The 23,981-nt window shown below is 38.4% G+C and overlaps 1 protein-coding gene across 2 annotated transcripts; it reads right to left on the reverse strand.

Moving 5' to 3' along the window:
- Positions 1-1,004: 1,004 nt before the first annotated feature.
- ldb3b (LIM domain binding 3b) lies at positions 1,005-16,065 on the reverse strand. 2 transcript variants are annotated; one of them, XM_056366442.1, is made up of 9 exons: positions 15,740-16,065; positions 11,559-11,710; positions 10,934-11,009; positions 6,910-6,932; positions 5,189-5,386; positions 4,126-4,149; positions 2,704-2,870; positions 2,503-2,539; positions 1,005-1,695 (listed from the first exon to the last, which is right to left on the reverse strand). In XM_056366442.1, the coding sequence occupies exons 1-9, from the start codon at positions 15,833-15,835 to the stop codon at positions 1,599-1,601; spliced, it is 870 nt and encodes a 289-aa protein (XP_056222417.1). In that variant the 5' UTR covers positions 15,836-16,065; the 3' UTR covers positions 1,005-1,598. The 2 variants fall into 2 exon arrangements, with proteins under 2 accessions (XP_056222417.1, XP_056222418.1); XM_056366443.1 differs by lacking the exon at positions 4,126-4,149.
- Positions 16,066-23,981: the final 7,916 nt, after the last annotated feature.

The raw sequence follows: 23,981 nt of genomic DNA on the forward strand, positions 1-23,981 counted from the left end.
TAATGTTTCCGTGTGTCTGCTGGAGGTGTACAGTAAACATTTCATTTTAAATGATATTGTGACTGTGGTGGATGAAAAGAAGCATTGTGCTGCTTTGTTCATCGACTTGTCAAAAGCGTCTTACAAAACCTACTGAATATCGGTTGTGACCCGATTGCTTATGGATGCGAACAGGTGATGTTCAATCAGCTTCAGTGTTCAATTGTCCTTTTCACAATTTATATCATCATGTTACCTGATCGTTAAATAACTAACGTTCATTTATATGCAGATGACATGATTTTATATTGTTGGCTAATTCTATTGAATCAAACCCGCTGTCAGGACCGGATCACACTGCATATTCCCTGATTTGGAAAGGCTGCTTATCGATATTAGTTGCTTAAAACTCATGGGATAACCTACAACGCACACTAAATATCAGTTCCCTGATAACATTAGGACAATTTAGAAAATGCTTTCAAATCTTTGAAATTTTAATGTTTTTGTTTGTTTTGTTTGTTTTTGTTCCTCAATGTATTCCCAAGACAATAGATAAAGGTTGATGATGATGATGATGATGAATCAAATCCTCAGAGGTAGAATGTCCAACTCATCTGCTCCATCATCAGAAATGTCTTTCTTTTGTGCCACACATTCATTTAACAGAGACAAACTGAGAATGCAGCAGCAGTAATATTCAGCTCCTCATGCAGGGTATATTTGAGGCTTTGTCCCCCCTGCCACAATAACTATGTCACTGTCCATGGTGCCACCAGCTAATATGCAATCATATTATCCTGTCAAAAGCTATCAGATGCTCCTCTTGAATGACACTCTGATTTGCAAAGTCAAAACAGCCCATCTGGTATCCCAGTGGCACTAGCAGTGACAGGAAATGTGACTCATTTATTGAGGAATGTTTCTATCAATCATGACACTGCACCATGCCTCCAGTTTTGATTTCAAAGACAGAGGGCGACACGATCATTTCATTTGTGGGTTTGCAACAGTTCACTCAGCTCTATAGTTTTAAGAAAACATTTATTCACATTGATATCAGTACATTTTTGAGTGCATTTTTTTTTACATATTGTATATGTGCATGTAGATAAACCTCTATGTGTGTGTGTGTTTGTCCATGTGTGCCTTCTCACAAGCATGCTGATTGTGTTAGAATTCCTAAGTTTGTGTATGCGGTTTATGTACTGGATACATAAAAGAAACATCAGTTCTGCATTTTCACTTGAATACTTATTATTTTTTGTACAATTTCCCTTTCATGTAAGAGAGACAGAACCCAAACAAACAGGGAACAAAGAAAGAAAGAAAAACCCAAATGCGACATCAGGTCTTAGCAGTGGACAGATACATTTGACAGGTAACCTTGAGCTTATGAACACAGAGCATTCTCACACTAACAGTTAGTACCTCACATTCTACTAATCTAGTCTACGACACTATCTCACATCGCTGAGGAGTTTTCTCCTCCTGCTGCTCCTTTTTTTCCTCCATAATTTATCCCCACTTCCTGTTAACTCCTGTGCTTTTGTCCATGTCCTCCTATACATGTCGTCGTCCTCCTCTCTGCCTCTCTCTCTCTTCTCTCCTGTTCCTCTTTATTCCTGGATGTTGAGGATCTGTGCAGACAGTCCGTGGTGCCAGTTCTTCAGCTTGGCAAAGCGAGGCCCTTTCACCTCGGACTCAAACTTCTCCCTGATGGTGAGGAAGGAAGGACAAGACTCTTACATCAGGTAATCAATTAATTACTTTTTTAAAAGAATCACTCAGCATTTTGGAGTAGCTACACTTATTTGCTCTCTTGCCAAGAGTTCCATGAGAAGATTGATAGCACTCTCATGTCTGTGCAGTACACATAAAGCCGGTAGATTGTTATCTTAGCATAAGGCCTGGAAATGGGGCGGGCAGCTAGCCTGGCTTTGTCTTCACATAACAAAATGATTCTACCAGCAAACAAGACACAACAGTTAATTAGCAAGCTCGAGTAGCCCCAGTTTGTCTCATGTATTTGCATTTGAGTCACAATGGTAAGCATTCATTTCCCTGAAAAATAATTACCTGTCAATGTTTGAAAAACCAACGGGAGATGAAAAACACTTAGCGTTGCTCTGAAGGTATTTGGCAAAATACCACAGTGGTTCAAATGTAATGCTAATATTTGAGAGATATTATCTTTGTCACTTGAATATGAACGTGTTGTTTTGGGGCATTTGCTGGATAGACTGATGCTGTCTCACACAACCACTAGATGTCACCTAATAAAGCGTTAACTATGGGTCGTGACAAGCTGCTTGCACAAATGACCTATGGGAGCACAGTCTCGTAGCTTAATTACAGTACAGACATTTGATTTTCTCATCTAATGAAGAGCAAATAAGCAGATTTCGCAAAATGTTGGACATGAGCAAGTGTTATTATTATGTATCCAGGAAAAAAAGTTGCATGCAAAACTGAAGTGCTGCAGTCTGCAAAAGTGAGGAGTCTGTAACAACTCCCCCTTACCTCGACTTCTGCAGGGCTTCCTCATCTGGGTCTTGCACTGTATGGAGAGAGACACTTGTTAAGGACTCACTAATGAGACGATAACTGAGTCTGAACAAGAAGTGAGGATTAGCAGAGATGAGTATCAAGAAGGTCAAGAGAGAAAGTATGGACAGCCACAGAATGGAATAAAGAAAAAAAGAAAGTAGTCAATGTACTGACTGTATTCAGTGCCAGTGATGTGGGCCAGCATTCTGAAGCTCTTGGACTGCAGGTTGGCAGCGCGACGAGCCCACTCAGACATGTCCTGGTTTACCTCTCCTGGCCTGATCACTGCCTGGTACACCGGAGATGCACAGTCTACCACAGGGTCCTTGACAGGCAGAACACTGCAGGGTGGAGAGTACTGTTAGAGTTGTATTACGTCTATCTTTTTTTTGAGTATATTTGGGTATGTCCATTCTGTGTGTCAAACTGGGAGAATTAAAAAGTTAATAACATACAGGAAGGGTTAAGCATTTTCTAAGATACCAAATATGTTTACCCCTAACCCTGACCCTTACCCTGTAGGTCAAGTTGTCCTAAGCCTCAAACTTGACAAAACTTCATTTCCTTCCTCCAGCATAAAAAAGAATGGATGGTACCTGCCTGTTAACTTATGGTAGAGGGATATTATATATATTGGCACTAACATTTCAGCAGTAGTTTCAAGTTTCAAATCTGATGTACCTCTGACCACACGCATCATTACTGATGACTGGTGTGGTCAGAAATGCTACAACTTTCAGGTGCTGTTAAGTTGCTCCCAAGTATTTTAACTTCACATTTCATGGTGTGTTTATGCATTTTTCAAATTATTCTAATTACATAGGTTTTTGTTTATAGCAATAATATTGGTGAATGTGAGAGTGTTGCAGTCTGTGTGTTGCTTTCCAGTCATGGTGCCTTTTCCTTAAAGTACCACTAGGGAGCGTCAATGTATTGTTACATGAGAGCTGCAGAGGTTGTTGAGATGAAACAGTACAGTCTGTTTGTTCATCGTTTACATTCACTGTATACGTGTTGTCCCATGGTTTATCCCGGGAGGTGTCAGTAGTGTACAGTACATGGTAAATACTGGAGTGAGTTTACACAGCAACATAACTGAATAGTGTTTTTTCAGCATTCTTTAATGAGTGTTAGAAAAGTCAGTCAATACTGATCGGGCAGTAGTTGTTTGAAAACCTGTGATTCGATACTCAGAACATTCCCATGCCATGAAATCCCATCAGGTTCCTCAGGCTTTGATGCTGTTGGCTGCTTTTTCTTCAGCTGAGGACTCCAGAACAGACCCAAACACGACTTGCACTCTCACACTCTGACCAAAGTACTTCTAAGTACTTCTACACATATAACCAGTCCATGATGCCCTTGTGGTTAGTGAGTTTATTCATCAAACACCTTGGTTTGACACGTAACACGTCAGGAACAGATGTAAAAACATGAACACATTAAAATAGATAAATAGATGCCGAGGAACATTTTCAGTTTGATATTAGTGTATGTGACATATGGAGCAATGCACAAGCTGTTATGAAATCATGAGACGAAGGAGACACATGTATGAGGCGAGGCAGGATGGAAAAGGAGCGCTGCTGTACTTACGCCAGGGGGGAGCCCGCCTCCTCACTGGGGTCACAACCGGGAAGGGAAGATGGGAAGGGATGGGTGCAGGACAGCACAGGTGTGGTTGGTTGGTTGTGGATGGAATGAGCAGAGGAAAGTGGGTGAAAGGCAGGGAGGAGTACGTGGCGCGAACACGGACAACAAGGAAAAGCCCGGCCATACGTACAGTAGAGTAGACATCCGAGTTGTAGCAGCTCAAGGTATTCTATACGTTTAAAAGCTGCTTTTTGTTTGGGCTTCTCAGGCAAAGTATCTTAAAGGGTTGGTTCACCTAGATTAGAAAAAAAAATTCTTCCTTTTTTTTTTTTTTTTTGCAGAGCTTGTGAGATACCCATCTGCAAGATTTGAGCTGCTGGTCCAGGAAGGATCCTGGATAATTTAATGAAACTAAAGATTTAGGTTATGGCCATCAGTTTTAATTAATATTCACTTTATTTAAATACTCATAATAATCAGTAATACATTAATAATAATAATACATTAATAATCAGTTTGGGGCAGTGAATGGCTCAGCTAATTTTGTTAATAATTTTTGTTTGTTGTTTGTTTTGTTTTAGATTTTTGTAGCTAGACTTTTGTTTAAGGATCACATACTTGGAACTGCTGCATTTAACACCGTCTATACAAAAACTAAACAGGACTTTTACTTTTGTCAATGAGAGAGAGAGAGAGAGAGAGAGAGAGGCCAGGATACTTTTTCTGGAAAGATGTGTCATTACAAATTTTTTTTATACATAGATTTTCAATGCTGTAAGTATCTACGAGACATTTCTTTTAGCAACATTATATTGAGGGTGGAGGCACAAATCTTAGACAAAGATAAAACCTAGACAAAGAGGTCCGAAACTCTCTGCTTGACTACATGCTGTAGCAGCCCATGTGTGAAAGAATGGATTATTTTGTTGTTGTAATTTGGGTGAACCAACGCTTTAATTTTTCGGCGCATTAGCCGCTTTGATCAGTGTGATGTGTTGTCAGGTGCGTGAGTGGAGAGAGCGCCTAAGATACTGGGGAGGGGGTTAGTTTGGTTGTGTGACCTCACCTGTCGTGTCCCTTGGCCTGCGACTGGCCTGCGATGGCGTCCATGATGGCATCCTGTGAGTACATGCTGATTGGTGTGTTGTACTGGGCGTGAACGATGGTGGCCTTTCCACCCGGACCCCTCACCTCAATGGGCTTGTGGGTGGACAGGGCTGAGTCTTTCAGAGCAATGGGGTTGAAGCTGGGAGTGTACTCCACACTGTCAGTGTCAGAGGGAGGGGGGAGGGGTCAGAGGTCAATGGGTCGAAGAGCAGGTTTCAGGTGCAGGGGTGAAGATGAGAGGGTTAACAGCCAGGGGGAGGAGAAGGGAATTTGAGAGGAGAGAAACGACAGAGAAAGCACCAAAGTGAAGGGAGGAAACTGGGTCAGCGTGAAGTAATGCAACTGACAGATGGGGGGGGGGGGCATTTGTACCGCTCAATATTAACTTTTTGTACTCTCTGTATTCACCTACTCACAGCAAATACACATCACACTATACTTCAACTATGTCCCAGTTCCATACTAAAAACACATTCTAGGCATTTTTTGAGGTTGAAGGGTGTTCCCACTAGAAAACTCAGAAAACTCAAAATTCAGTTTAAAGTTACTTTTTTCCCTCAAGGATGCAGATTATTTTCCGAGACAACAATGAGAATAATAGAAAAACTGAAAACAAAAAAATCTACACTTAAAAAAAAAAGATGGCAGTAATGCTGACGAAGGCACCCTCTAGTGGATGGAGGGATAGGAGCGGTGAATGGGCACAATATGTATTTTGTTGTATGTTAACTTTTAAAATAAAAAAAATATACTAACATATAATGTATTAGTACATAATGCATCCTGTTTAACATCACTGTGTAGTGTGGAGCTGGGACAGAGGCTTAATCCAACCTGATTCACAGTTTAACAACTACTTAACACTTACTAAAGGAAAACAGCGATAAAGCTGACACACCAGTCCAAAGAAAACCAAACATGCTAATTTATCACAACAACCACCAGGCCAGACTGACAGGACCACTGGACATTTTTTTTTTCAAATGATGCATAATGACACTCACACGACGCAGAGGATGTTTTACTGATACACACTACTGCTCATGCATTTATTCACAGTATGAACTGTAAATAGATTCATATTCACACAATGAATATGAAAGCTAAAGAGGACCAGCAGAGGTGAAAAACAGATATCATCAAGTATTGGCATTAAATATATTCAAGTATTCAAAATAAAAGCATTAATTTTGCTTCTTTTAAACTGTGTTAATATGTATGTTACTCTACGTATGTTAAAGTCAACCTACTCCATATACTGTAATTGTAGGTAGTTTATAAATTATGATTTCGTAAACTATGTTTTGTAAAATCTTTATCGATATAGACGAATGAGTGAAATGTTGTGAAGGAAAAGTAGGAAGTCTCGCACAGTTTACTCAAGTGAAGTAGCACCTTTAAACCGTACTGCAGTACAGTACTTGAGTAGATGTACTTTTACTTTTCACTTCAGGGGACCAGGTGCTGTTAATAACATGTTGCCGTTACCTGAAGAAACAAATGAGCAGCACACGCAATATGCTGTTACAGTTACATAGAAGCTTCACACACATGAATCCATGTTGGACACAACTTCACTTCACACCAGAATCACCAGCGACAGATCTCTAAAAACGTATACTCTCTCTACCGAGGCATACTTCATGCACATTGAATACTGGCAAATGTGACGGTACTGACTTTGCAGCTGTGTTTGCGATAACCTGAAACACACCAGAGAGGGAGGGACGGACAGACAGAGGCAGACAGAGAGGGAGAGAATGTAATGAATCACCAGTGGTATTTTGGTGATAACAATGGCACCGTGCGTTTGTGGGAAACTATCCAAATATCAGTGCTATCCTGTAATCCCATGTAAAGGTAAGAATAGCAATGGCTATATAACCCAGCTTCCCCTGCATCATCAGGAGTGACTGACAAGGGCAGAAGTGTCTCAATCACATGACACAGGGCAGGAGGGGGGTCGGGGAGGTCTGCAGAGACACATTTAGCACAGAACAGACACAAATATACACAAACACAACACAAACCACCTGATCCACTTATGTCAGAACTGCAGCCACGAATCCAGGCAGAAGTAGAGAAGCTGCCATTACTGCAGCACTGCAGGATTTCACCTTTTAATCTACGAGATCTCAGTATCATGTGTTCCTGATTAGTAAATCGTGAACAACTTCTAAGTCATTCCTGCACTTACACATCCAGACAGCGGAGATCGAAAAGAGACAGTATCTTAATGTTTGTTTTAAACTATCACTTTAGGAGTCAGTAACTCAGTGAAATTTGTTGGTCGTCACGCTGCCACTGCAGTAATGACGCCGGTGCTTGAGAGTGCAACACATAAATCAGCCGACCAATGCGTCAATAGGGAACCAAAGTGAAACTGGAACTTCCAGAGGTGAGAAAACCTCATTCAAAATCCCATTGAGATTTTATAATTAAAATTTACAGCCTCGGCATCTTTCTCAGCAGTATATGTCGTGTGGCTTGTTTCAAACAGTATGTTTGTCAGTATGTATGGGCTGTAGTTCTTCAAAAAATGATATAATAGTTTTAGTTTTAGTTTATTCAGTATTTGTTTTTTAATGGAAACAGCAGAAATTACAATTAGTAATTTGGAAAAAAAAAAATTTAGAGGTAAGAGTTTTATTTTTATCAACCTAGTGCTGTATTCGATGCTGATTTGTCTCAAAATATGGAAAGTAAAGTCCAGGAACAGGCTTTTTTCAGGAGAAAAACCTGGATCTAGTGTCATGACTTTGGCTCTCCATACAGTACACAGATGTGTTCAGGGTACAGTAGGTGAGGTGGAACGTGCTCGGCAGCACCTCACATGTGAGACATCTCCCTACAGATAGGGGGGGTCTTATCTCAGGTTTGGAAAAGAGGCATTCAGGGGATTCAGGATGATGGTGTGTAATCGGAGCGGAACATTCCATGACCATGTACAACAGCTGCTCTCTCCTGTGTGTGTGTGTGTGTGTGTGTGTGTGTGTGTGTGTGTGTGTGTGTGTGTGTGATTGTGTGTGCCAAAGGAATCAGAGTCTCCATGTACCGGGTGAGGTGGGGCCGTTGGCATGGTACTTGCCGTCATCGTCCTGCGGTCGTTTCTGGAGCACATTTCCTGACACCTGACTTATCCTTGGCCCTTACTGTAAAGCAGCTCAGCTCCAGAGGGGGAACACATTAGTGGAGACTGATACCTGGATGTTATATGTCAGAGGCCAGGCAGATTACGCCTTTAATTAACCTCCACAAGTATTCCATGACTTCACCCAAACTCATGTAACATTCAGAAAGTCCTTGTTATTAATGATCTGGTGGTCGTTAACTGAACTGCAGTCAGCATCCTGTTGCTCGCGCATGTGCTCGCGCTCCGTAGATAGGCATCAGCCAGCATCCAAAACAGTAACATGACATACATGAGAGTGAACGTGACTGACCGGCATCATGTTGATAGATGAGGTAACTAAGGTTGGACTATTATAGTTTGACTATAAACGATATTTTAGACTATATTTGAGTGTCCGGCACTAGCATAGCGCTAAAACAAAGTGTTAAGATAGGTCTGGCTTTGCAAGACTATAGTTTGACCCCATGTTGACTATAGTTTTGGTCACATTTCTGTTTGGCCAGGTGGGATTCACTACTGTATCTTCGTGGTGATGGTCGCTGACTCCATTTCTATGCTAACATTAGCTAGTGTTGCACACTGCTGGCGCTGCAGGGGAATTGAAGAGAGGCATTGAAGTAAGTCACTCGAGAGCGAGCATCAAAGCTAGATCCTACATTATGATGAATATGGGCACTGTACTGTATTTTGAGTCAGTCTTCCCACAGCTCCAAATGTGTATTAATCCACAACTGAAAATAGTCCACAACAAATGCTCTACTTACTCCTGTCTGAGTAACATCTGCTAAAATGACAGTGCCCAGCTGTTTTAGGAAATTACTGAGCCTTATTTAAAAATAAAACAAAATATGTGTGGTGTATTTTTAAACATCCAGATGAAGAAGTTAGAAAATAAAGGCAAAAATGTCCAAAAATATCACTGGCTCCATTTGCAATATTCTCTGCTATTCTTAGTTTTATGACAGAAATTTTTAATCTAAATGAGTTTTGTGAGTTTTGAAGACGTCTCTTCACATTTGACTTCTAATAACCTCAAAGTATTCATGCTTTTGCCTCACATGAACTCAGCCGTAGTTACAAATTTTCACCTTCCTGTAACCTCAACAGCAAATTCAACCGACAAAAAAAAAGGCTTTACAAGCAAGTCTCTGCTTCCCCAGGCAAGACAGGAATAAGTACTCTGCTCTGGGCTTTGTGTTCCCATCAGCATCTGAGGACGGGGGGAGACATGTTCGCTCGAAGATAAAAAGCCACAAAAAGGGAAATCAGGGAGCTGAAACAGCAAAAAAGAGTTCTTTAAAAAGATTTCCTTTTTGCAACATCATCTTCCCAGTTTCATTTGTATTTCACAATACATGGGTCTGTACCATTCACAAGAACTGATGAAACCAAGAGGCTCATTTATATCGTCTTCCAACCACGACCACTTGAATTTCAGTCGAATTTGACAGCATCAGAAAACATTTGAATGGGGCGCTGAGGCCACTCGACCTTTAGTTCAGTCTCTCAGATCTGCCTGTAATAAAGATCATCAAATGACCCTGTAGCCTGATCTCTTGCTATTCTGTTACCTGGATGCAGTCCAGGTATGTTTGTGTGTACGCTCCCAAAATAGTGCCACGTGTGAGAGGAATGAATGTTGGGATTGCGATGGAAAGTTCTGAGTATATTTTCTCATCACGGTCCTGTTAATGTGAGGTTAAACAAAGGCGTGACTCCACTCCTCTAGAGTTAATGTTAAATTTTCTTACATTAGCTTGTGGGTGTGTTGGTTTTAGGGGTGATCCCTGAAGGAGTTAAATCACCTCCTCTCAGTGTTACATAACCGGAGGTTAAATGTCCTTTTGGTAACCTACCCCAGCGATGAAACTCCCCCGGCAGCTGCCGACCCTTCTCCTAACTTGCCCTGCATCAGCATCATTTCTTTGAGAGTTTCAGGAGAGTAGAGGCCGATCGGGGAATTGTACTGCCCCCGCTGACCTGGTGGAGATATGGCAGCTGCTGCAGAAGAGGCAGGAACCTTGACCGGGGTCGAGAGGAGCTCTGGATCTTTTTTAAGCACTTGGAAGTCATTCCTTTCGGAGGGCTTTTTATCCTGGAAAATTTCATAGGACACTGACATTTTCATTTTAACTTCTCCGAAAGGCCTGATCTCCCCTTTCATCTTTTCTAAATTCCTAAAAGACAGGAGGAGGTCCAGATATTGTAGATAGAAAGCCATATAGTTAAATGAGACTTAAGGGAACAGCTTGTGTTTTCCTAATTTTCCTGTCATGTGATTTGTGTTTGTGGTTTGCTGACCTCTGACCTCTGCAAAGGACTCCCTGCAGTTGCACTGTGAATATTTTACACTAGAGGGCAGCAGGACACTGCCTGGTGGCACCATTAAAGAGTTGTAAAGATGATGTTCTCACAAACACAGGACAAGAATACAGAACAGGAATGACAGACGTATGTAGAAATATGCACAAGTATGCAGACATACATATTGTGGTTGTATGGATAAGTGGTATTTTGTGTGTGTTGATTTTTTTCTATGTGTTTACTTGAGGACACTGTGGGTGTTTATACCTTCTGGTGGGGGATGACTGGCATGGGTGAGTCCATTCTTGGAGTTGCTGTGGGAACTGGTGCAGGGCGTCTTGATCTGTAGATTAGACAACAAAGTATTATAGCCTTTGAAATTAATTTGTTGACAGGGTCAGGAAATTAAATTGTTCCTAGGTGCTTTTTTTGTATTCACAGCGGAGTGATGTGTGAAACTTTGAAGACTGTTTTCAGATCTGTTGAGGGGGTAAAGTTTTTTCTGTTAAATCTGAGTTTAGCTTGTGTATGCAAATAAGATTTTGTGACATCACAAGTAGTTTAGGAGCCAATCCTTGACCAGTATGAAACTGGTAACTTTACTGATATTGTGTCCAGCAGTAAAACTTGAAATATATTTGTATATTTTTACTGTATATTCTGGATTTTCCAGAGGGTTAAAAGTAACTTAAACTTCTTTTTGTATTTGTATGTGTCTTAAAACATGTGTGAAGCAGCATTTGTGGCTATTTTGAAGACACTGATTTATCCCACATCCTTTTCTGTCTGAGGTTAACATTATCCAGCACCAGGACCTTGAAAGTTCCCTCTGCATCATCTACTGAAGTTTGTGTGGACGGGTGTTTTCGGTGTAAGTGTGCTGCTTGTTTACTTCTGCATGGTGAGCACCAGTTTGGTGGTGGCAGACTTGATCTTGTTCTGGGCCTCCAGGTGCGTCATCCCATCAGTGCTAACCCCGTCAATGGCTGAGATGATGTCGCCCTGGGTCAGGCTGCCGCCCGCCGCCTTGCTGCCCGGAGTTATCTATGGAGGGGGGTCAACAGGGCAGGTCACACAAGGACCACTGACACAGATTCCTCAGGAAACACGCACGCTAAACTGCAGTTACACAAACACAAAAATATGTTACAGAGTGAGTATATTGTATATATGAGTAATATTTGTGGATGCTGGATTAGTTCCCCAAAGTGGGTGTGAATGAAAAACCTAAGAGTCTTCGATGCATATCAGGAAAATGAAAATGAAATTTGTTAATTTGACTGTTAATTTTTGCCTGAAACTCCAGGTCAAAACAGCTTTACAGCTCAGCTGATGTGTGATTTCGTCTTTTAGTCATTCCGCGTAGCACTTATGCTGTGAATGTAGCAGCTCAGTGAAAGAGGATTAAAGGTAAAGAAGAAAAAAAGTTGATGAAGCAAAATAAACTAATCCATCCGATCTGCATGTGAAGTGCCTGGATAAAAGGTTCATCGTTTGGGTGATGAGCAGAGTGGAACCACATTTTATCTCATAGTCTAATCAGTCTCCACCGCAGCAAATACGGCTCTTTATCACTGAGATGGATGGGCAGAAAAGCAGCGAGAGTTCTTTTAAAGAGCCATAGCATGTGCAGGACAGAATTATCTTATTTCTAATGTGGATTGAGAAGGTGAAAATGGTGTATAGGCTAAAACAGGATGAGGACAGGATATAAAGTAAAGGGATTGAGAAACTAAACTAAAACTGTTTTCAAAAAACTTTTTCTTTTTACACTTCTTTTCAATAGCCATCCATGTTTTATTGACCTTCAGCTGAGTACTTACTCTGCTGGCTGTGCTGCAAAGCCAGACTTCAGTGGTTAAACTACACACAGAGGAGGTCTGAGCTGAGCTCTGAGGCCTGGGGCATACAGGACTGGGTCTAGGCTTACAGTCAACTCGTTAGAGTTAAAAATAAGCAGCGCTGTTGATGCCTACGGCTTGACTGTGATTGACCCAGCTGAGCCCCCACTGCCGTCCCCCAAACACACACACACACACCACACCCCTCCCACACACCTGCTGCTGACATTCATTCACGACTTCCTTGATTTTATCCCTTTTTTCTGCTTACATTAATAATAGTGTTCCTCTCTACAAGCCACATTTCCCTTTTATTTGTCTCCATTTCTCTCAGTTGTGCTTTTCTCACACTGTCACTCGTCTTTGTTCCCCCTGTCAAACTCTCTCCTTCTTGGTGTTTGCTATTTGCACGTGTTTCTTTCTTTAGTATTTTAATTCCAGTCATTATGTGTGTGTGTGTGTGTGTGTGTGTGTGTGTGTGCATGTGTGTGTGTGTGTAGAAAGCAAAGTTACAGCAGAAAGGCAAGGTGATAACATGATTTCAGCACGGTGGCCTCTGTGTAATCAAACACACATGTAGACACATGACACCACTCGAGCACTCTGCCATGCATGTCTTCATATGAATCAAATACTTCAGATGACAAACAGAAGATGGAGAAGAAAGACAGAGAGACAGAGCAGCGCTACCTTGGACAGATAGTGTTGGACAGTGTTGGAGTTTGAGCAAGGACATTTTTCTTGTGTTTCTTGCACGTTTTATAGTGTGTCGAAATGCATTAGATCGGTCCATAAAAAGACACAAAGTCAGTCTGGATATTTTCTCACTTTTCCCACGTGCACAAGCTCATGACAGCAGCCAATCAGAGACCGGAGAGCTGTTTTCATTCACTTAGAAATATCTCAGCCTCATGAGAGTATGTAAATAGACTGAAGTGACATGGATGACACATATTGAGAGGGTTAGGATTAGGGGTGCTACTGTATTTTAGCAGCTTTTCATCACTGCAACTACGACACTCTCTCTCTCACACTCTCGAACATACTCATGTAAAATCACTGGACAGGCGCAAACCAGTTTGGTTTTGTCACATATTTCATGGCCGGCGTTTCAACGTGACTAACAAGATGTAAGGAATTCACCGTCTTCATTCCTCTTTCCTTTCTTAGTTCTTGGCAAAAGTAGGCTGACATCCAAACCGCGGTTGAGTTACGTCAAACTGTAACAGCACCCAGAGTTGTCACGTCAAGCTGAAGTGTTTTATGTTAACCTGCCAGAGCCTTTCATGACCGCAGGATGAATACAAATCCAGTGACACAATGTCATACCAGACTCGCATCAAACTTCCCCTATAGTTGCCTAAGACTGGGACCAGAAGACAATAAACTAACAGCTGTGGATTAACACAATATAAGAGTATATTATATTGATCCACAGCTCTACACAGCTATATAGCACACATATAGCACGGCTAACAATATAATAAAGCTGAGCATCAGGCAGGACTGAGGAGTGAGGAGCTGGAGGTGGAGAGTTAATATCCACCCTGTTCTAACTCAGGTAAACACCATCTCCTCTGTACCTCATTCCTTTCCTTTCTATCAAGCCTCCATCCGTCCATCCATCCATCCACCCGTTCCTCCACGGTGACGGTGTCCACTCAGGAGCCGCTCCGAAAGCTGAAACTGACCATAAGCGAGGAATAAAGCTTACTGAAGGTAACACAAGCTGCCATTAGCTTCCTCGCTCACCTCTCTCCATCCATCCACATCTCCTCCCATGCTATTTAAAGGAAATGCTGTAAATACACCAGCAACCCTGCCAGAGGGAGAGACAGAGAGAGAGAGAGAGGGAGAGAGAGAGACCCTGTCTATCTGCTGCAGAAGTTAAAACTAATCTGCTGTTGTTATTTGTAGACTGAACTTTATTTGCCCCGAGTTTTCTTGCACTCTTATTATATTCAAGAATATCTTCTTTATCTAAACTGAGGGTGGAGGATGTTTTATGGCACACATAAGAAAATAGAGTAATTATATTTTTGTCGGCTGTCATTTGCAAGAGTAGAAACAAGTCTTTAACTTTAGTTAGTCTTAGTTTTTAAGAGACTTGACAGTTAAAATAAATCAATCAGTCTCAAAAACCTCAATAATCGTTCTTTGACTCTGCTGTGCTAAAAAAGAATTCCACTTTAGTGACTCTAGTTGATTACGATATTTCAAGGTTAAATTTAGAGGGGAAGAGGGGAGAGATTTGAGCTTGTATGTAAAGTAATCGAAGTATCGGTTTTACTCTTTTTTTTGTTCCAAGTATAATTTTAATGAAAACTAACAGCAGTAAAAGTTAACTAATGCAGCAGCAGCTCCTCCACTCCAGTGAAAGTATTCCTGTCCTTCCACCGCTGGTCTATTCTGGAAATCTCTCTGGAGATTACATCTGAGCCTCCCTGCCATCATCATGTACAGCAACATTACATAACTGGCCACTGTACAGCCACTGCTCACACGCACACACAAATCACACTTGCGCACACACATATCACACGCATATGCACATGCATAGGCATGAGCTTGATGAAGCCGAGAACTTGCAAACGCATTAAAGTCAAACCAAGTGAAAAGGTGATTTCCAGTTGAAACTGAGCCAAATTTGCTTGGACAAATGACAGTTTTCACTCATCTAGGTCACATTTAATTGTTTGAGGGACTGTATTTTACTCTGTAGGAGGTCCATTTATAAACCTGCTTCACTTTCAGTCATTTAAAAGTTGAAGCAGTAGTTAGATATAACCTAGATGTCTAAAAAAAAACATGAACTTTTCAACATAATGTGGTTTTTCCTGAGACACCTACACATTTTTTCACCTGCAAATCATCAACGTGACGTTTACTCTAGCAGGAAATGTGATGAAGGTGAAGTTTTTTGAAGTTAGAGGGACGAGTTAGGTGTGATGAGCATGTGTATGTTGGTTTTTATTATCTTTGAGTAGATCAGTTTGACAAAGTCAGACAGTCAGTGTACCATGGTGAGTGCTGAAGTTTCAATTTAAAATCGTCGGTGCACTATTTTGTCATATTTCATCCTAACGTGACAATGCCGGTGCACAGCAGATTATCACTTTGCCCTTGTTTGTGAGTTATTTTGTCAGTGTCACACCACTTGTTGCTTTTTCTTTTTCTTGTAAGTTGCTTTGTCACAACACATATGAGTCTGTGAGGGTGACTCTGTCCTTACCCTGGAGATGGTGAGTGGCATGTTGAAGTCCTTTCCTCCCTGTAGTCTGAAGCCCCATGGAGCAGGGCCATTCAGAGTCACTGTGTACGTACTCATCTTCGGTTAAACGTCAACACTCCTCCTGCTAGCAACTCCTGCTGGCTGTGTGGTTTTCTCCTCCTGCTCGGCGTGCCCTTGTTCTCCGTTCCTCCCCTGCTATCCTTTTTGTCCCAGCCGGCGCCTCCTCCGTCCGTCAGCCCTGGCTTCACTACCGTCTATCCCCGTCTGCTCCCAGCACTCAGGACAAACACCCTGGGGTGGTGGTGGTGGTGGTGGTGGTGGGTGGGTGGGTCAGGTGCTGTGGAACCTCTGTGACACACACACAAATACAGACACACACATACACACACACAGGCATGCATTTGTGCACACAAATACACACGTGTGCAGAAAGACACACACACACACAGAAAGTACAGAGTCAAGCTGAGACATGGCTGAATAACATCCTCAAACTTTTACTGAAATCAAAAGCTCTCCCAACAAACCTCCAATCACTAAGTGGAAACTCTCAAAAATCAACAATAAACTCAGTATTAAGATGCAGAAGAGTTTCTTGCCTGAAGGGTTGCTGAGGGTGAGGGACAGACAGCCTAAGAATAGCCAAGGCGAGCAGAGACACAGGGGCCCTGGCCCTTATAAGGCCTGTAACACGAAGCCCCAGAATGCTTCACTGCAGACTCACATCGCCAATATAGACCCCTCTTACTGCCACACATTCTCTCTCTCTCTCTCTCTCTCTCTATCTTTCTCTCTCTCTCTCTCTCTCTGCACCAGCAGATCATGCTGCTAACACCCTATTATCCATAATCAGTCTCAGTACACTGATGTCATTCACTTTTCAGTCTCGCAATCCTCTGCTCTGCTCGAGAAAGGAAACAACAAATTACCCAGCGCTGATTCCCTAGAAACACCCCCACCAAGCTGATGGAGCAGCCACTCTTTGTGTTTGTGTTGGTGTGTATTTGTGTGTGTGTGTGACTAAGAGCAATTCAATTAGCAGCCAACCACAGCTGTTAAGGTTAAATGAACACAAACAGCAGATTCAGACATTGTTCAATAGCTGGTGACAGAATGAGACTTTTTGTGAAATACTATTTTTATGTTTCAGTTATGACTCACATGCACCTTAAAATTAAGACATTTGTGCACTGGTGTGATATTAAAAATCTGATTATTTTGTGACACAGGCTCATGTACTTATTGTTTCCTTTAGATGTGAATGTATTCACATGTTTTTAGCTGTATAATGAGGGCTGTGCAATGGAGAACCAAGTTTCTCCACGGGAACAGTGAATTAATCAGAACCACGCAACCACAGAAAAACACACATGACAAACCGCACTCACGTGAGCATACACACTCTGTGTAAATTACTTTTCTGGCATTGGTGTGACATAGAACAAGCATGACTACACACCAGAAATGTCACTGATGCCCCATTGTCTCGTCAACCCTTCACACTTAGCCACACACACACACACACACACACACACACACACACACATTCACACATACATTCACACATACATTGAAGGGTGGGAACCAAAGAGCAAGCAGGCCTGCTAATGTGGTGTAACCTCACACAGGAGATTGAACATAGATACTTTATTTATTTTGTTTGTGTTCCATTACAGTATAATGTCCATGCCATTATTTAAAAAATCTTTTTTTTCCTGTGGCATGTACAAATTGCGTACTGTTATGTACCTGCACCACAGGAAAATATTGTACCTTTTACCCCACTACATTTATTTGTGACACCTGTAGTTTGTTTTAAACTGCAGATTAAAATTTGACTCAAATATGTTATGAGAAAACAGAATATGATGCATTGCTAAAGAAGATTACTCAGTATATTGTATAAGAATTAGCTCCATTAATGCATCATTATCATTATTGTCCTATTGTCCCTACCAATATTTGAGTGAACTCATTCGCATTATGATTGAAGTGAAGTCATATTAGATCATTCCAAGGTTCCCTCCAAGAGGCTACATCTCCAAGACAACCAATTTAGGCATATTATACTATACCGTGATGTTTTTATGTCTTATGATACTATGTCGTTTTTATGATGATTTCATTCCTTACTATACTATAACATTTTTATGCATTATTATACTATGTAGCTGTTCATGCCTTACTATGCTATGACTTTTTTAGGCCATACTATACTGTAACGATTTTATGACCTTTTTTACACCTTAGTATACTGTGTCGTTTTATGACATTTTTAATGCCTCAGTATACTATGACATTTTAATGCCTTACTATACTATGTCGTTTTTTACGCCTTACTATATTATGGTGTTTTTATGATGGTTTTCATGCCTTACTATGCTATAACTTTATTATGCCATACTATACTATGTCATTTTTGTGTCATTTTTATGAAATTTTTATGGCTTAGATTACTATGATGTTTTCTGATATTTTTACATCTTATCATACTGTGGTGTTTTTATGAAGTTTTTTTTATACCTTACTATACTATGATGTTTTTAAAGACATTTTTATGCCTTACTATACTATGTCGTTTTTCACGCTTTACTATACTATGTCATTTTATGTCATTTTTATGACGTTTTGTATGCCTTAGAATACTGTGATGTTTTCTGTTATTTTTAAATCTTATCATACTGTGGTGTTTTTATGAAGTTTTTTTTATACCTTACTATACTATGATGTTTTTAATGACATTTTTGTGCCTTACTATACTATGTCGTTTTTCACGCTTTACTATACTATGTCATTTTATGTCATTTTTATGACGTTTTGTATGCCTTAGAATACTGTAATGTTTTCTAATGTGTTACATCTTATTATACTGTGGTGTTTTTATGAGGTTTATTTCCACCTTACTATATTATGTCATTTTTTATGCCTTACTATACTATGACGTTTCATGCCATACTATACTGTTACTTTTTTTTTTAAATTATTATACAATGAGGTTTTTATTGGGTTTTTTCACGCCTTATTATACTATGACGATTTTATGCCTTACTATACTATGTCGTTTTTATGACTTTTTATACCTTACTATACTATGTCGTTTGTATGACTTTTTATGCCTTACTATACTATGCCGTTTTTATGACTTTTTATGCCTTACTATACTATGATGTTTTTATGACTTTTTATGCCTTACTATACTATGCCTTTTTTATGCCGTTTTTATGCCTTGCTATACTATGACTTTTTATGCCTTTTTATGCCTTACTGTACTATGCAATTTTTATGACTTTTTATGCCTTACTATACTATGCCGTTTTTATGACTTTTTATGCCTTACTATACTATGCCGTTTTTATGACTTTTTATGCCTTACTATACGATGCCGTTTTTATGACTTTTTATGCCTTACTATACTATGCAATTTTTATGACTTTTTATGCCTTACTATACTATGACCTTACGACTTTTTATACCTTACTATACTATGTCGTTTTTATGACTTTTTATGCCTTACTATACTATGACTTTTTATGCCTTACTATACTATGCAGTTTTTATGACTTTTTATGCCTTGCTATACTATGAGTTTTTATACCTTACAATACTATGCCGTTTTTATGACTTTTTATGCCTTACTACACTATGTCGTTTTTATGACTTTTTATGTCTTACTATACAATGCCGTTGTTATGACTTTTTATGCCTTACTACACTATGCCGTTTTTATGACTTTTTATGCCTTACTATATTATGTCGTTTTTATGACTTTTTATGCCTTACTATACTATGTGGTTTTATGACTTTTTATGCCTTACTATACTATGTCGTTTTTATGACTTTTTATGCCTTAGTATACTATGCAATTTTTATGACTTTTTATGCCTTACAATACTATGCCGTTTTATGACTTTTTATGCCTTACTATACTATGCCATTTTTATGACTTTTTATGCCTTGCTATACTATGTCGTTTTTATGACTTTTTATGCCTTACTATACTATGCTTTTTTCATGACTTTTTATGCCTTACTATACTATGATGTTTTTATGACTTTTTATACCTTACTATACTATGTCGTTTTTATGACTTTTCATGCCTTGCTATACTATGACTTTTTATGCCTTACTATACTATGCTGTTTTTATGACTTTTTATGCCTTACTATACTATGATGTTTTTATGACTTTTTATGCCTTGCTATACTATGACTTTTTATGCCTTACTATACTATGCCGTTTTTATGACTTTTTATGCCTTACTATACTATGATGTTTTTATGACTTTTTATGCCTTAGTATACTATGCAATTTTTATGACTTTTTATGCCTTACAATACTATGCCGTTTTTATGACTTTTTATGCCTTACTATACTATGTCGTTTTTATGACTTTTTATGCCTTACTATACTATGCCGTTTTTATGACTTTTTATGCCTTACTATACTATGTCGTTTTTATGACTTTTTATGCCTTACTATACTATGACCTTTTTATGACTTTTTATGCCTTAGTATACTATGCAATTTTTATGACTTTTTATGCCTTACTACACTATGCCGTTTTTATGACTTTTTATGCCTTACTATACTATGCCGTTTTTATGACTTTTTATGCCTTGCTATACTATGACTTTTTATGCCTTACTACACTATGCCGTTTTTATGACTTTTTATGCCTTACTACACTATGTCGTTTTTATGACTTTTTATGCCTTACTATACTATGCCGTTTTTATGACTTTTTATGCCTTACTATACTATGCCGTTTTTATGACTTTTTATGCCTTGCTATACTATGACTTTTTATGCCTTACTACACTATGCCGTTTTTATGACTTTTTATGCCTTACTATACTATGCCGTTTTTATGACTTTTTATGCCTTGCTATACTATGACTTTTTATGCCTTACTACACTATGCCGTTTTTATGACTTTTTATGCCTTACTACACTATGTCGTTTTTATGACTTTTTATGCCTTACTATACTATGCCGTTTTTATGACTTTTTATGCCTTACTATACTATGCTGTTTATGACTTTTTATACCTTACTATACCATGATGTTTTTATGACTTTTTATGCCTTACTACACTATGCCGTTTTTATGACTTTTTATGCCTTACTACACTATGTCGTTTTTATGACTTTTTATGCCTTACTATACATGCCGTTTTTATGACTTTTTATGCCTTACTATACTATGTCGTTTTTATCACTTTTTATGCCTTACTATACTATGTCGTTTTATGACTTTTTATGCCTTACTATACTATGCAGTTTTTATGACTTTTTATACCTTACTATACTATGATGTCTTTATGACTTTTTATGCCTTACTATACTATGCCGTTTTTATGACTTTTTATGCCTTGCTATACTATGACTTTTTATGCCTTACTACACTATGCCGTTTTTATGACTTTTTATGCCTTACTACACTATGTCGTTTTTATGACTTTTTATGCCTTACTATACTATGCCGTTTTTATGACTTTTTATGCCTTACTATACTATGCTGTTTATGACTTTTTATACCTTACTATACCATGATGTTTTTATGACTTTTTATGCCTTACTACACTATGCCGTTTTTATGACTTTTTATGCCTTACTACACTATGTCGTTTTTATGACTTTTTATGCCTTACTATACATGCCGTTTTTATGACTTTTTATGCCTTACTATACTATGTCGTTTTTATCACTTTTTATGCCTTACTATACTATGTCGTTTTATGACTTTTTATGCCTTACTATACTATGCAGTTTTTATGACTTTTTATGCCTTACTATACTATGCTGTTTTTATGACTTTTTATGCCTTACTATACTATGCCGTTTTTATGACTTTTCATGCCTTGCTATACTATGACTTTTTATGCCTTACTATACTATGCTGTTTTTATGACTTTTTATGCCTTACTATACTATGCAATTTTTATGACTTTTTATGCCTTACTATACTATGACGTTTTTATGACTTTTTATGCCTTACTATACTATGCTGTTTATGACTTTTTATACCTTACTATACCATGATGTTTTTATGACTTTTTATGCCTTACTATACTATGCTTTTTTCATGACTTTTTATGCCTTACTATACTATGCAATTTTTATGACTTTTTATGACCTTTTATGCCTTACTATACCATGATGTTTTTATGACTTTTTATGCCTTACTATACTATGCTTTTTTCATGACTTTTTATGCCTTACTATACTATGCAATTTTTATGACTTTTTATGCCTTACTATACCATGATGTTTTTATGACTTTTTATGCCTTACTATACTATGCTTTTTTCATGACTTTTTATGCCTTACTCTACTATGATGTTTTTATGACTTTTTATACCTTACTATACTATGATGTTTTTATGACTTTTTATGCCTTGCTATACTATGACTTTTTATGCCTTACTATACTATGCCGTTTTTATGACTTTTTATGCGTTACTATACAATGCAATTTTTATGACTTTTTATGCCTTACTATATCGTGATGTTTTTATGACTTTTTATGCCTCACTATACTATGCCGTTTTTATGACTTTTTATGCCTTGCTATACTATGACTTTTTATGTCTTACTACACTATGCCGTTTTTATGACTTTTTATGCCTTACTACACTATGTCGTTTTTATGACTTTTTATGCCTTACTATACTATGCCGTTTTTATGACTTTTTATGCCTTACTATACTATGTCGTTTTTATCACTTTTTATGCCTTACTATACTATGTCGTTTTATGACTTTTTATGCCTTACTATACTATGCTGTTTTTATGACTTTTCATGCCTTGCTGTACTATGACTTTTTATGACTTACTATACTATGCTGTTTTTATGACTTTTTATGCCTTACTATACTATGACGTTTTTATGACTTTTTATGCCTTACTATACTATGCTGTTTATGACTTTTTATACCTTACTATACCATGATGTTTTTATGACTTTTTATGCCTTACTATACTATAATCTTACGACTTTTTATGCCTTACTATACTATGTCGTTTTTATGACTTTTTATACCTTACCATACTATGATGTTTTATGACTTTTCATGCCTTACTACACTATGTCGTTTTTATGACTTTTTATACCTTCCTATACTATGTCGTTTTTATGACTTTTTATGCCTTACAATACTATGCCGTTTTTATGACTTTTTATACCTTACTATACTATGCCATTTTATGCCTTACTATACTAATAAAACCGATCAAGGCAGACGGCCGCCCGCCCTGATCCTGGTTTTGTTCAAGGTTTCTTTCTGTTTTGAGGAAGTTTTTCCTCCCCCATCACAAAGTGCTTCATCATAGTGTCAACTGTTGGTTTTCCGTCTCTAATAAAGCAATGTCAACCTTACCCTGTAAAGTGCTGTGAGGTCATTTATATTGTGATTTGACAGTATGCAAATAAAATTGAATTAAAATTTAACTATATGTTTTTATCGTTTTTATGCCGTACTATAGTGTGACATTTTTATGATGTTTTGTTTCTCACTGTACTATGCCAATTTTATGCCTTAATATGCTATGATGTATTCATTACTTTTTATGTGTTACGATACTATGACATTTTTATGCCGTATTAAACTATGCTGTTTTTATGACTTTTTATGACTTTTTATGCCTTACTATACTATGTCGTTTTATGACTTTTTATGCCTTACTATATCGTGATGTTTTTATGACCTTTTATGCCTCACTATACTATGACGTTTTTATGACTTTTTATGCCTTGCTATACTATGACTTTTTATGCCTTACTATACTATGATGTTTTTATAACTTTTTATGCCTTACTATACTATGACGTTACGACTTTTTATGCCTTACTATACTATGACGTTTTTATGACTTTTCATTCCTTACTATACTATGCCATTTTTATGACTTTTTATGCCTTACTATACTATGACATTTTTATGACTTTTTATGCCTTGTTATACTATGACTTTTTATGACTTTTCATACCTCACTATACTATGATGTCTTTATGACTTTTTATGTGTTGCTATGCTATAACTTTTTATGCCATACTATACTATAACGTTTTATGCCTTACTTTACTAAGAAAACCGGTCAAGGCAGACGGCCGCCCGCCCTCATCCTGGTTTTGTTTAATGTTTCTTTCTGTTTTGAGGAAGTTTTTCCTCCCCCATCACAAAGTGCTTCCTCATAGTGTCAACTGGTCATTTTCTGTCTCTAATAAAGCAATGTCTCAACCT

This window comes from Seriola aureovittata, chromosome 21 (assembly GCF_021018895.1).
Source record: "Seriola aureovittata isolate HTS-2021-v1 ecotype China chromosome 21, ASM2101889v1, whole genome shotgun sequence".
In the NCBI taxonomy this organism is placed as follows: domain Eukaryota; kingdom Metazoa; phylum Chordata; class Actinopteri; order Carangiformes; family Carangidae; genus Seriola; species Seriola aureovittata.